We start from the raw sequence: 12,538 nt of genomic DNA, 5'->3' as shown, positions 1-12,538 counted from the left end.
TTCCTAGTTACTGTTGAAGTTTAGAATAACTCTCCAATTAATAATTGGCAGGCAGTAGTTTGAAACTGCATCCCAAGCTCTTTGTTCTTTTATTTAACTGTAATATAATATTTAACTATGGAACAGGAGTGCTTTAAGTGTTGTCCTGTGATATGCAAAATACAATTAGGACTGTTGCATGTCTTTAAAGTATTGTATGTACAAGTTGGTGAATTTCAAAATACTCTTGTATTCCACTGAAATATTTATCTGTTGGGCAGTTGGAATACATGGGACCTGACTGACCTTGTAAACTAAAACTGTGTGGTAGCTTGACCATGGCTTTGTGCCAGATGCCCACATAGCCACTCCATAATTCCCATCCTCAACTAGGCAGGGGAGAGAAAATATAATGAAAGACTCAGCAGTTAAGATAAGGACAGGGAGAGATCACTCACGAGTTACTGTCATAGGCAAAACAGACTCAGCACTGAGAAATTAGTTTAATTACCAATCAAAGAATGAAAAATAAAACCAGATATTAAAAATGCTTTCCAAACAACTTCCCCCCATGCTTCCCTTCTTCCCAGGCTTAACTTTACTCCTGATTTCTCATCCTTCTCTTCCCCACAGTGGTGCAGGGGAACAGGGAATGGGGGCTGCAGTGAGTTCATCACATGTTGTCTCTGCTGCTCCTTCCTCCTCAGGGGGAGGATTCCTTACATTCTTCCCCTGCTCCAGCATAGGGTCCCTTCATGTGGTGCAGTCCTTCAGGAACAGGTTGCTCCAGTGAGGGTCCTCTGTGGAATCACAAGTCCTGCCACTAAAGCTGCTCCATTGTGAGTTTCCCACAAGGTCACTGCCTCATTTGGGCAGCCACCTGCTCCATTGTGGGGTCTTCCGTGGGCTGCAGGTGGATCTCTGGATCACTGGACCTTCATGGGCTGCAGAGGGACAGCTACCCCACCATGGGCTGCACCATGGGCTGCACGAGAATCTCTGCTGCAGTGACTGGACCACCTCCTCCCTTCCTTCTTCACTGACCTTGGTGTCAGCAATGTTGTTTCTCCCACATATTCTCTTTCCTGTCTCCCACTTGCTGTTGCACAGCAGTTTTTTTCCCCTTCTTACATATATTATCCCAGAGGTACTGATGTAGCATCACTGATGCACTTGGCCTTGGCCAACAGCAGGTCTGTGTTGGAACTGGCAGACATTGGCTCTGCAGACATAGGGAAATCTTCTGGCCGCTTTTCACAGAAGTCATCCCTGTAGTTCCCCTCCTTCTTCCCATTGCCACTACAAGAACCTTGCCATGCAAACCCAATACAAGGTGCATAACACCAGGTGGCATAAGATGAAAAATTTAACGCAAGGGATGAAAATATATGAGTATCGATGCTGCTTCTTATTAAAAAATGCTAGTATTTGCCATTTTTTCCCTCACTGCTAGAGGTTATGCTTCTTAATGCCTGTGAACTCAAACCTTTAAGAGTAGAACTCAACAATGAATTAATGTATGGAAGAATGATGCTTCAATTTTATGTTTTCTGTAACAGAGATCATGATCAGGAAGCTCTAATATCTCCCATATCAGATATTGGTTTTTGTTTGGTCACAGTGTGCAAGGACAATAGTAAATATTCCATGCTCAAATGCAGTGTTGTTCTTTTTTGAATCCAGGTTTTATAGAATTAAGATAATGTAGCAATTATATACACTTATTTTAGCAATCATAAATATTTATAAATCTTAAGTTATTAGAAAGAATAGTATTTCTGATGTGACTGTTTAGGACTTGGGACAAGAGAGTTTGAAGAAGAAAATGTAGGGCTCAACAGCTATGGTCAAAGCCAGTTAAGCCACTTAAAACAAGTTTTTTTAGCACAGATATAGTACTGTACAGAAATCTCATAAAATATTTATGCAACAATTTATAGGTGTTTAACACCAAACTATGCTGATCTTCTTGTCTGTGTAATCATGCTGTGTAGAAGATCAGTAAGAATAATCGATTTTCATGGATCTAATTTTGGAGCTAATTACTGTAATCTCTTAGATGGCATTACCTGTTTGATTGTATGTGGTGGAGAATCGATAATGACTTTATAGGTTTAGCTCCGCTCTTCGGTCAGCTTTGCGTGAGAGCAGGCCAAGCAGGCCAGCAACCTGAGTCTAGCATTTGTTTGGAGGTTATGAAACAGGCTAGCTCATACAGGAGTTGTCATTGTTGAGAAAGAATCAAAATCACTGTGAATCAGCAAGTTTGGACATTTTGGCTTTATTTGTAGAAAGAGTGATCTAAGTAAAAACATTAGGTGCAATATTAGCTTTAGTAAACTGAGAAGTTCCTAGTGAGAGAAATGGCTAGGTAAACTAGATATTGGCACTGTATCTAGACATCTGAATGTGGTAGTATGGATGGGGAGATACTCTCTCAGAATGTAGGGTGTAAGAAAAAAGGGAAATGTCTTTCAGAATGCAGAATAGATAGTCTCCTTTATATGGAATTGTGCAGAGTGCATGCAAGAGCCTTCCTTATGATTGAGAAAACAGGACTTGAAGATGGAATTTCATCAGAACCTATTGTTTTTTAATTCTAATGCATTCAAATGAGAGGATGTTTTCCAGAATGGATCATGTTAGAAGGGACCACAGTGAGTCATCTGGTCCAATCTCCCTGCTCAAGCAGGGTCATCCCTGTTCCCTAGAGCACATGCCACAGGATTGTGTCCAGACAATTCTTGAATATCTCCAGTAAGAGAGACTCCACAACCTCTCTGGGCAATCTGCCCCAGTTCTCAGACACCTGCACAGTAAAAAAGTCCTTCCTCATGTTCAGGTGGAACTTCCTGTACATCAGTTTCTGCCCTGTGTCCTGCTGCTTGGCACTTACAAGAGTCTGACTCCATCCTCTTGACACTCTCCCTTCAGGTGCTTATTAACATTGATAAGACTCCACCTCAGTTCTCTTCTGAAGGCTGAACAGGTCGAGTTCCCTCTGCCTTCCTTATAACAGGGATGTTCCGGTCCTGTAATCATCTTTTTCACCCTCTGCTGGGTCTGCTTCAGGAGCTCCATGTCTCATACTGAGGAGCCCAGAACTGCACACAGCATTCCAGATGTGGCCTCACTGGAGCTGAGCAGAGTGGCAGGATCACCTCCCTTGACCTGCTGGCAAGGCTCTTCCTAATGCATCCCAGAATCACATTGGCCTTCTTGGCCATAAAGACACACTGTTGGCTCATGGACAATTTGTTGTTCATCAGGACTCTCAGGTCCTTCTCCACAGAGCTGCTTTCCAGCAGGTCAGGTCCCAGCCTGTCCTGGTGCATAAGGTTTTCTTCCTCAGGGGCAGGACTCTGCATTTGCCCTTGCTGAATTTTAGACAGTTCTTTGTCCATTTCTGTATTGGCCACTTCTCCCAGCTTTGTTTTGCCACTTCAGAACCAGGCACGCCATCACCTTTCTGTGGAGTGAAGTGAGGCTGAGTCCTCCTTCTTGCCCTTTTTTAAGACTGGGGTGATGTTTGCTTGCTTTCAGCCCTCAGGCACCTCTCCTGATCTCCATGAACTTTCAAAGGTGGTCATTAGCAGCCTTGCTATGATCTCTCACCTGCTCTCTGAGAATTCATAGATGCATCTCATCGAGGCCTATGGGCTTGTGGGTCTCAAGTTTGTCTAGGTGTTCTCTGACCAAATCCTCCTTGACTAAGGGAAGGTCTTCCTTCTGATGTTCATTTGCCCTTCTCTCCAGGGTCAGAGATCCCTGAGGGCTGATCTTGTCAGTGAAGACTGATACAAAGAAGGCATTCAGCAAGTGACCCCTTCCATTTAGTAACAGTTCCACATTCTCCTTTAGTTTCCTTTTGTTATTGATGTATTTGTAAAAGCCCTTCTTTTCCTTGACATCCTTGGCCAGATTTAATTCCAGATGGGACTTGACTTTGCTTGTCTAATTTCTGCTTACTCTGACAACCTCTCTATATTCAAAGTGGCCTGACCATCATGCTTCCATCTCGTGTATATTTTCGATGTATGCATATGGGAAATATGCATATAAGTAATGACAGCAGTTCTTTTTTAATCCAACAGGTGTGTTGCTCCCTTTGCCTGATTTCTTGCTTATCAGGATGCATTGTTCTTGAGCCTGGAGGAAGTGATCCTCCAGAATATTGACCAGCTCTCTTGGACCACTCTTCCCTGCAAGGCCTGTTCCTATGGGGTTCTTCCAAGAAAGTCGCTGAAGTGGCTAAAGTTAGCTCTTCTGAAGTCCATGGTTGGAATCCTACTTGCTGCCCTTCTTCCTCCTCACCTGTTACAACCCCACAATCTCATGGCAATTACAGCCAAGGCTGCACCCAACCCTCACATCTCCAACAAGGCTTTCCCTGTTTGTGAGCAGCACACAATTTCTTGTGGATCCTCCACTATCCGTGGCAGGGAGAAATCACTGATTTCCAGGATCCACCAGCCTGTACTCTGCTGTGTAGCAGATTCCAGGGTGGTTGAAGTCCTCTACATGAACAAGAGCCTGTGACTTTGAGGCTGCTGTAATTGCCTGTAGAAGGCCTAACCCACTTTGTCCTCCCGGTCAGGCAGCGTGGAGCAAACACCCATAGAGTGTCAGCCTTACTTGTCTGCCCTTTTATCCTGACCCATAAGCTCCTGACTTGCTCATCATCCACCCTGAGACAGAACTCAACACATTCCAAGGGTTGCTTCACAGAGAGGGCAACTGCACCACCGTGCCTGCCTGGTCTGTCTCTCCTAAACAGTGTGTAGCCCTTCATGGCAACATTCCACTGTGGGAACTCTCCCACCACATCCCTGTAACTGCAGTGAGGTCGAAGCCTTGTCACTGCACACAGAGCTCTTGCTTCTCCTGCTGTTTCCACGACTGTGTTGGTGTACAGGCACTTAACAGAAGTATTTCATATCCCAGTGGGGGCGCAGAGGGATACCCCATAGTCCTGTCTAGTGGTTGAGGTTTTGTCTGCTTGTGTTTCATTGAAGTGTCCCCTCTTAAGCCTCTTTTTGCTAGTAGATAGGTTACTATAGTTCTCCCCTTTCCTAAACGTTTGGCAAGTCTGGCCCTCTCCCGGTTCCTGTCCCTCTTATTGTTGGTCAGCTGGTAATATCAGGAGCTGGATTCCTGTCTGCCGAAAGAAGTCTGTGTGGGTGTCAGGGAGCAAAGGAAAAATGAAATTTTATGCCAGAAAAAGGAAATAACACCGGGACTAAATTCCTCTTGAGCTCATCAGAAACACTGTTCCCAGGAACTTGGGCTGTCTGCTGCTTTTTAACAAACACCCTTAGAAAATTATTTTTCTTGCCTGAAAAACAACTGAAGTGGAACAGTGTTTTTATTATCAAACTTTCAAAGAAATTACTGGCCTGAATTGCTGCCAGGATGGAAAATTACTATCATTTAAGCCAGCTCTCTTGCAACCCTATAAGCATCAGTCTTAAGTGAGACCTTGTGAACTCTCCAGGACCACAGTGGGTTGCAATCAGCAGCCTCCTTCTGAGTGGGGCCTCTCAGGGTCAGTGAACTCTCAAATTTGCTGTACTTAGAGCCTGTGACAGACCTTGGGTGATACCCCCACTGCTTGAGGTTCAACCCTTTGCCCCTTGAAAAGATGCAGAGGCATCCAACATGAGCTGAACTCAAGAGGAAATTTTCCCAGGTACATACTCCTTTACGTCTGTGTGCATGCAAGTGTGAATATGCCATAGAAAATATACTTTGAATATTGGTCTTTTAGATTCTTAAATATGTTAGATTAGTAAGTAAGTTAAGCCTGTGAGTTACTGTCATGCTTGTAGTAAATTCTGTAGAATCTTTTGTTAAATTGTTTTGTTAAATTGAATTAGGCTATCAAGTAAATGCTGTTAAGTTGAAGTGTGGTTTAAACATTTAGGCCTAAACCACTGGTCACTTCTGGGACTAAGTTTGTCAAAGGGGTCCACTCTGAACCTTGTGACTCAATAATAGGGGGGTCTCCCTCATTCCTTTTTATTCTTATCCTTTCCCATTCTTACCCTTTTTTCATCCCCAGCCCCCAAGTAAGTTGCTTTTGGTAGATTTTAGATTTAGATTGATTGATTTTAGATTTTAGTCCAATTTTTCTCTGTGCGCTTTAGCCATCTAGTAAGCAGTAGGGCAAACCTTTATAAACAAATTTTGTCATGCTTTCACTTTAATATTAAACCTGCTTTTGCTGGTACCTTTTAGCTGGTGATTCTTTGAGTGACCTGACACAGTTGTTTGTGACAGGTGGAGAGCGAGAACAATGAGAAGACTCCCTCCCTGTGGCCTCTGCTACCCCAACTTCTTGATAAAGACGAGGTAAATTCATAGTACAGGTGGAACCGCTCTGTGTATAGTTCACTTCTTGGATCGCTGCTGCCCTCTTCTGCTGGCTTCCCAAGGCTGTTGTGACACGGGGAGTTTTTGTATTGCACCAAAGGCCTTGTGTCTGTTGTGATGTTATGCGAGGTTGTGGAGTGAAATGCAGTGACTTTCTAGGGCTGGGCTCCACAAAGAATTAGTTTTATTCAGGACAGTGCTGTCATATGTGGTTGGTACCCTTTTGTACTTACTTCACAGAGTCGTAAACGATGTGAAGTGCATGTGCTGTGAGAGAGTCTGCCAGCATTGAAAAAGCAGACACTGTTCTGGCCATGTTTCTGTAAAATGGACTTGGGCCAGCATGACTGGCAGTGCTGTACCATGCCTGTGTGGGGCATTTGAGCTGGTGCAGACCTGTGAGTACATGTAATGCCTCAGAAATGTAGGGCTTGAAACCCAGCTTTCTGATGCAACACTTCTGGGGTGAAGCAATTTCCTCTGCATAGCTTCTGTAATTAAGTTTATTAAGAATTCTGGCACCCAGACAAATGGTTGTATTGTATTATGAGGCAGAGGGAAAGTGCTAGACAGAAGCCTGAAGATGTAGGAGGAATTGAGGCACGGCCAGTTCAGTCCAGAGGAGAGCCACAAAGATGATTAGAGGGATGGAGCACCTTTTTTATGAAGACAGACTGGAAGAGTTGAGGTCGTTCTAACTAGTAAAGGCTCCAGGGAGGCTTTAGAGCAGCCTCAGTACCTAAAGGGGACTGCAAGAGAGCTGAAGCAGGAATTTTTATAAGGGCATGTAATGACAGAGCAAGGGGAAATTGCTTCAAATTGAGAGAGGGCAGGTTTAGATTAGATATTAGAAATTCTTTACTGTGAGGGTGGTGAGGCACTGGCACAGGCTGCCCAGAGAAGCTGTGGATGCCCCATATCTGGAAGTGTTCAAGGCCAGATTGGATGGAGCCCTGAGCAACCTGATCTAGTGGAAGGTGTCCCTGCCCACAACAAAGGGATTGGAACTAAATGATCATTAAGGTCCCTTCCAACCCAAACCATTCTGCAATTTTATGATTTAAGGGCATACTAAGATGAAGCTATACAATTTTATTTCCATTGCAGCTGACACTGTTCCCAGGCCTGACTGCACGGTTTCTTGCCCAGCCTTGTGCTCTTGCAGGGTGCCTGGCTGGTGGGCTCCAGGGCTCTCCTCAGTGAGGCTGTATTCCACCAGGTGCAGTCCAAGGCTTGGGAACCCACTATGAGCTCCCAGAGGGATTTTGAGAGTTGGTGTAACCACCTGGGGTAACTACCATCTTCCAGAGGGGAATGAGTGACAGTTCAACAACTGGGGTCTGTTCCAAGTGCATGGACAAGCTTTCCACTTCCAAACTCAGGTGTTCATTTTGATAATCTGTGCATTCATTCTGTTGAGCATTGACAACTATGAATTTTTTCTCTTTGCCTCAGTAACTGAGGACTAAGATTTGCACAGCAGGTTGATAGACTTGGCATGAATGAAGCTCAGCTCTTAATTACAGTGATGTAGTGACAGGCACTTCTGTGTACTGACCGAGAGCAAGCATCCCTCCAAATGGTTGAGAGCATCCAGAAGTCAGTCAGGAGGCACATGAATCAGGTAGTGTTGTCTGCTTCTCAAGACTGTGACCCTGTACAAGACTGTCACCTTGTGTATTCCTGGACTGTTAGCCAATTACTGATTATGCTGATGTGCAGGGACTTCTCTGAGCATGTTTATGCACAGGCAAAATTGAACTTTTTTGCTGTGCTGGCTGAAATATATAAATTGTGCCATTCCAAGATGCCTTTCCAGGAGCAGCTAAATTCTTTCTAAACAACTTGCGTATGAGAAAAATTAAAAAAAGAAAAGTCAACCTCAGATATTCTGTGTGTGTAACTAACATACTGAAGTTATAGTTTCTTTCATTCTTCTTGTCATCCTTAAAGTAAGTTAACCTTTTCTGGGAGGGTGGGTATAATATATTAGTAGTGTGATTTAGCAAGCCTTTAGGGACTGAAGGGTGGTGTCACAGATGGAGTGACTGGAAGTATCTGGCAGTGGGAGGAGGGTGGAGGATTTCTCAGAGCAAGCCTTGTAGTCTACAAAGGCTATGTACAGTATGAGGGCAGTGCATGCTGCACTGCCATGATGGGGCTGGCTAATTAAAACAAGCCATCTTTCATCAGGGCTACATAAATAGCAAAAGCTTCACTTGCACATTCTGTGTGGCATGGAATTGCTATGCAGTCCTTCCCTCTATGTCATGCAAAGACACATTGAATGGACACGGGCACCTGCTCCAAAACAGCACAAAACACACGCACCTTTCCAAGCAAAAGCACACACACGCACACGCAGACACCTATGTAGCCTGTGCTGTAGGTTTGCCTCCTGAGAAGACAGGAAATTAGAGTTTTCTTGCAAGTCTGACTCAGTAGGAAGTAGAAACAGAGCCCATTACACATATTTTCTTTATTGCTGGACTTTTTTTTCCCCAGTAAGTAGGCATGATTCCTTAAAGGCTGAGGTTTTAAACAACAGTAAGTTTTTTTCAGGTTTCTTTTTTTTTTTTTTTTTTTTTTTCTGTGGACAAAAAGATACCTTTGAACAAGGTTTTGCCTTATATTACAGTATTTCTGTACAAAAATAAAAGTCCAAAATCAAATTATTATTAGCTGATATTCCCCAATTTATTTACAGGGTACTGTCAAGAACCTTCATCAGGCAACCAGGTAAAATAGAGAACTCTGTATTAAAGCAGTTGCATTGTAAAAGGTTGCCTTCTCTATTCAACTCTGAAGGGCTCTGGCCTTTGGCAGTCAGTCTGGGTTGAGGAGTCCAGCCAGAAGTATAAAACAGTGATGTCTTTCAAAGAAAAAATTAATATTAAAAACTTAAGCTGACATTATGGAGAATTGAACTGGTAACTGTATTTCTGTATTAGGGTAGTCTATAAATATTCTCAGCTACATCTCTCTTTATCATACAGCAGATACAGAATGCAGACTTCTGCTACTTATATGGTAATATATATTTGCAAAAGTAAAATCAATGTATGAAAATTTTGGAATTACTTGTTAATAAAACTGCTTATAAAGTAACCATACAATTGTAACAACTATAACTCTGAACTATTAAAATGTACAGAAAGACTGTTTACACCATTGCACATACTTATTCCCTTTGCTTCAAAAGACTTGTGAAATACAGAATAAAATTTGTCAAATTTTACTGACAGCTCAAACACACGTGCACAGTGTGCACATCCATGGAAGCAAGGGGAAACAAAGTGTTGGCGTCCATCAGGAAAGCTGCCAGCAGCGCTCCAAAAAAATATACCTTGCTCTTCTTCCCTCCCCCTTCCCACCTGTATACAGGCCAATAGATTAGTGCAGAATGGATGAATATAACTTTGTTTTCAGAGTTCTGAAAGGACAAAGGAAATCCTCTTGACTTTTATCAGCAACTTTAGGTCAATACAAGTTAGGCTTAATATTGTAAGGCACTTATTACTGCTTATATTGCAGTGGATCAAGTCTTAAGGCATTTGTTACATCAACTGAAGATAATGATGCTTTGGAAAGTTTTGATTGAGCCAGCAGTTCTAGTATGTGACTATTTCAGCTGATTTTCCCCTGCTCCCTGTAGTCTTTCTAAAACATAGTTTGAAGGTATTTTCCATTGAAACTCTGGTTCTTGATTAGCTTGTCAACGAAGGTGATCAACGTCCCCAGGTCGTTCTGAGGCCAAGGAGTGATATATTCTATTTAGGGCACAGTAGAACTGGTTTTGTTTTCACCTGGAGCTGCCCTGACTTCCATGACTGCTCACGGATCGAGAGGTGCTGTAGCGTTTTTTCACGATCATACTGATGTAAGCTTTCATCAGCTTCGCAATGTCAACCACCTGCCAACAGCATGAAGAGCACAGTTCTTAGTAAGGTAACAGTATATGAATGAATTTCTTTGGACACTAACAATATAAAACTGTCAAGCTTTCAACAAAACCCTTTTGCAGCTAAACAAATAAAAATACTCAGCACTTCTATCCATGTCATTCTGTCTTCCCTTGAGCTTTACAGGGATCTTGAACAAATCTCTAACATTTGCAGCCGTTACTTGAATTACTAAGTGTCCTGGCTATCAGAACAGGAAGACCACAATAAACAAAACTACCGTGCTCTTACCTCGCTAGTTTCAAAAAGCAGTTCTCTTTCATCCACCACGATCTTGTAGGTGTTGGCAAGTGGAGCACCAAATGACAAGATATGTTCATACTGGAACACCTCCAGAGGCCTTCCTTCCCCACGCTTGTAGACAGAAACTGCATCAGCACTGACTCCAAGCCACAACTCCTGTGGGAATCCCCCTTCTTTACACTAGAGAAGAAAAAAAGTAAATTAACAGCAAGGGAAACAGCGGGAACCACACAACACTTCTTACTGTTGATGTTTTTGTCTGTAACCATTTGTTAAAAAGTGCATATTTCTTGTCCCTCTTTAAATGGAGCCTTTAATATTTCTTATACTTGTTTGCAACCTGTCAGAACAGTATTCTGTCCCTCTGTTTTATGGCTAACTGGTGGATTTAAATAGCTACAGTGCTTGCCAATGGGAGTAGGCTTTTAATAGCTCAAAGTTTATTACATCAGCTGTCTGAGCATTGTGATACTGTATTTATGGTTTCACTGCTCTGGAATGAAATCATCACCTATACAGTATAAGCTGTAGTTTGAATGTTCATATGGTCTTACCTCTACGTCAAAGAGTGTTGAACCATAGCCAGGCCATTCCTTAATCAAAGCCATGTACTTTGCCATGGCCTGCTCCTGATTCATCCTCTGGAGTTTTTTCCATTTGTCAATAATACTAGTCCTGGAAGCTGAGATTTCCTCTTTGACCCACATGTCTAACATCTGATCCTCCTCAACCTTCTGTTTGCTGACAGAGCCACTGCGGAAACTCCTCCGCAGTGTTCCTTCAAGAAAGCTGGCTCGTTTCTTCTCGGCCTTCTCTGATGCAGTAAATGTTTTGGTCGACTGTGTAATCCTAGACTTCAGCTTTTGCAAGGGATAGACTTCCTCCAGTTCTGGTATGGTAGTGTGCACAGTGTAATCTCCCTGAAGGTACTGAAGACGCAAAGCTGCAAGGACCTGGAGGGTTTCCTCAGGAGCAGGATAATGTCCTTTAATCACTGCTTCATGAGCCTATCAAGGGGAAAAAAGGTCGTTTTTTTATAAAGCAGCCTTTGAAAGAAATCTGAAAAACAAGGGGAGTAGATTTACTCCCAGGCAAACCCAGGACCTGAAATAAATGATCCATCAAATAAATCAAATGGGGTAAATCTCTTGGCAAATTTAAGCTGGATAAGACTAGGTTTACCAGAAGAACTGCAAGGCAACTGAGGAACCTGCCAAATGGGAATCACTATTACTAGGACAGCTTTTAGTGAACTCCCATATCTAAGAGTAACTGAACTATGAAAAAGGAAAATAAAATGTAAAGGGGAGAAAACAGGATCTAAATATCTAAGTGAGAAGAAGCCATCTATGTTCAGGGGCATTACGAAGAAACAGGTCTCCAGTTTTGTTTACTGCTGTCAGTAATCTGGCTGTGGAAACTGATGTTTCTAGCCAAACCAGCCAAGCTCTAGGACAGCTTTGTAATTTTACTGAGGGGAAACAATACATCTTCAATGGATCCCAAATCAAGTTAGAACAACATTTGCATATTACAGGGTTCTGCAGCATCAGGGATGAGATTCTGAGCCAAGAAGACTCTTCAAAATCCCAGCTCTCTGCACACTCATTCAAACCTGTGAAAATGTGCAGCAGCTAAGCGCTTTCTTTCATAAGACAGGAGTAGAGGAAACAAACACGCATCGCATCTGGAGATCCAGGAATTGCAAGTTTAGTAAACACACAGAGATAATTCACAGCTAAGTAACAACTAGTTTGTTTAGGTGTACAAAGTGTGCCTTTAAATATGAAAAATGGTTTACCTGAGATTGTACACATGCAGAAGAAAGAGCTGTCTTTTAGAAATGGAAAGACAGTATTTTAATGAGGAAGAAGAACGAAAAGATTTTCTTCAGCACCTTATGGTTATTAAAGGATTCAGACTTTAAAATAATGGAGACTGCAGAGTTAAAACTGATGACAGAATGGAATTTTCATAACTGT

The 12,538-nt window shown here is 42.6% G+C and overlaps 1 protein-coding gene across 1 annotated transcript in view; it reads right to left on the bottom strand.

The window, feature by feature from the left end:
- Positions 1-8,914: 8,914 nt before the first annotated feature.
- Positions 8,915-12,538, bottom strand: part of MYO10 (myosin X) — a 160,291-nt gene continuing 156,667 nt past the window's right edge. The window contains 3 exon segments of the mRNA XM_066326351.1: positions 8,915-10,264; positions 10,545-10,736; positions 11,111-11,563. Of these exon segments, the coding sequence (XP_066182448.1) occupies positions 10,154-10,264; positions 10,545-10,736; positions 11,111-11,563 (756 nt within the window). The 3' untranslated portion in view covers positions 8,915-10,153.

The sequence above is a fragment of the Sylvia atricapilla genome, chromosome 1 (assembly GCF_009819655.1).
Source record: "Sylvia atricapilla isolate bSylAtr1 chromosome 1, bSylAtr1.pri, whole genome shotgun sequence".
Lineage (NCBI taxonomy): Eukaryota > Metazoa > Chordata > Aves > Passeriformes > Sylviidae > Sylvia > Sylvia atricapilla.
This window is presented reverse-complemented; position numbering and strand designations above follow the sequence as displayed.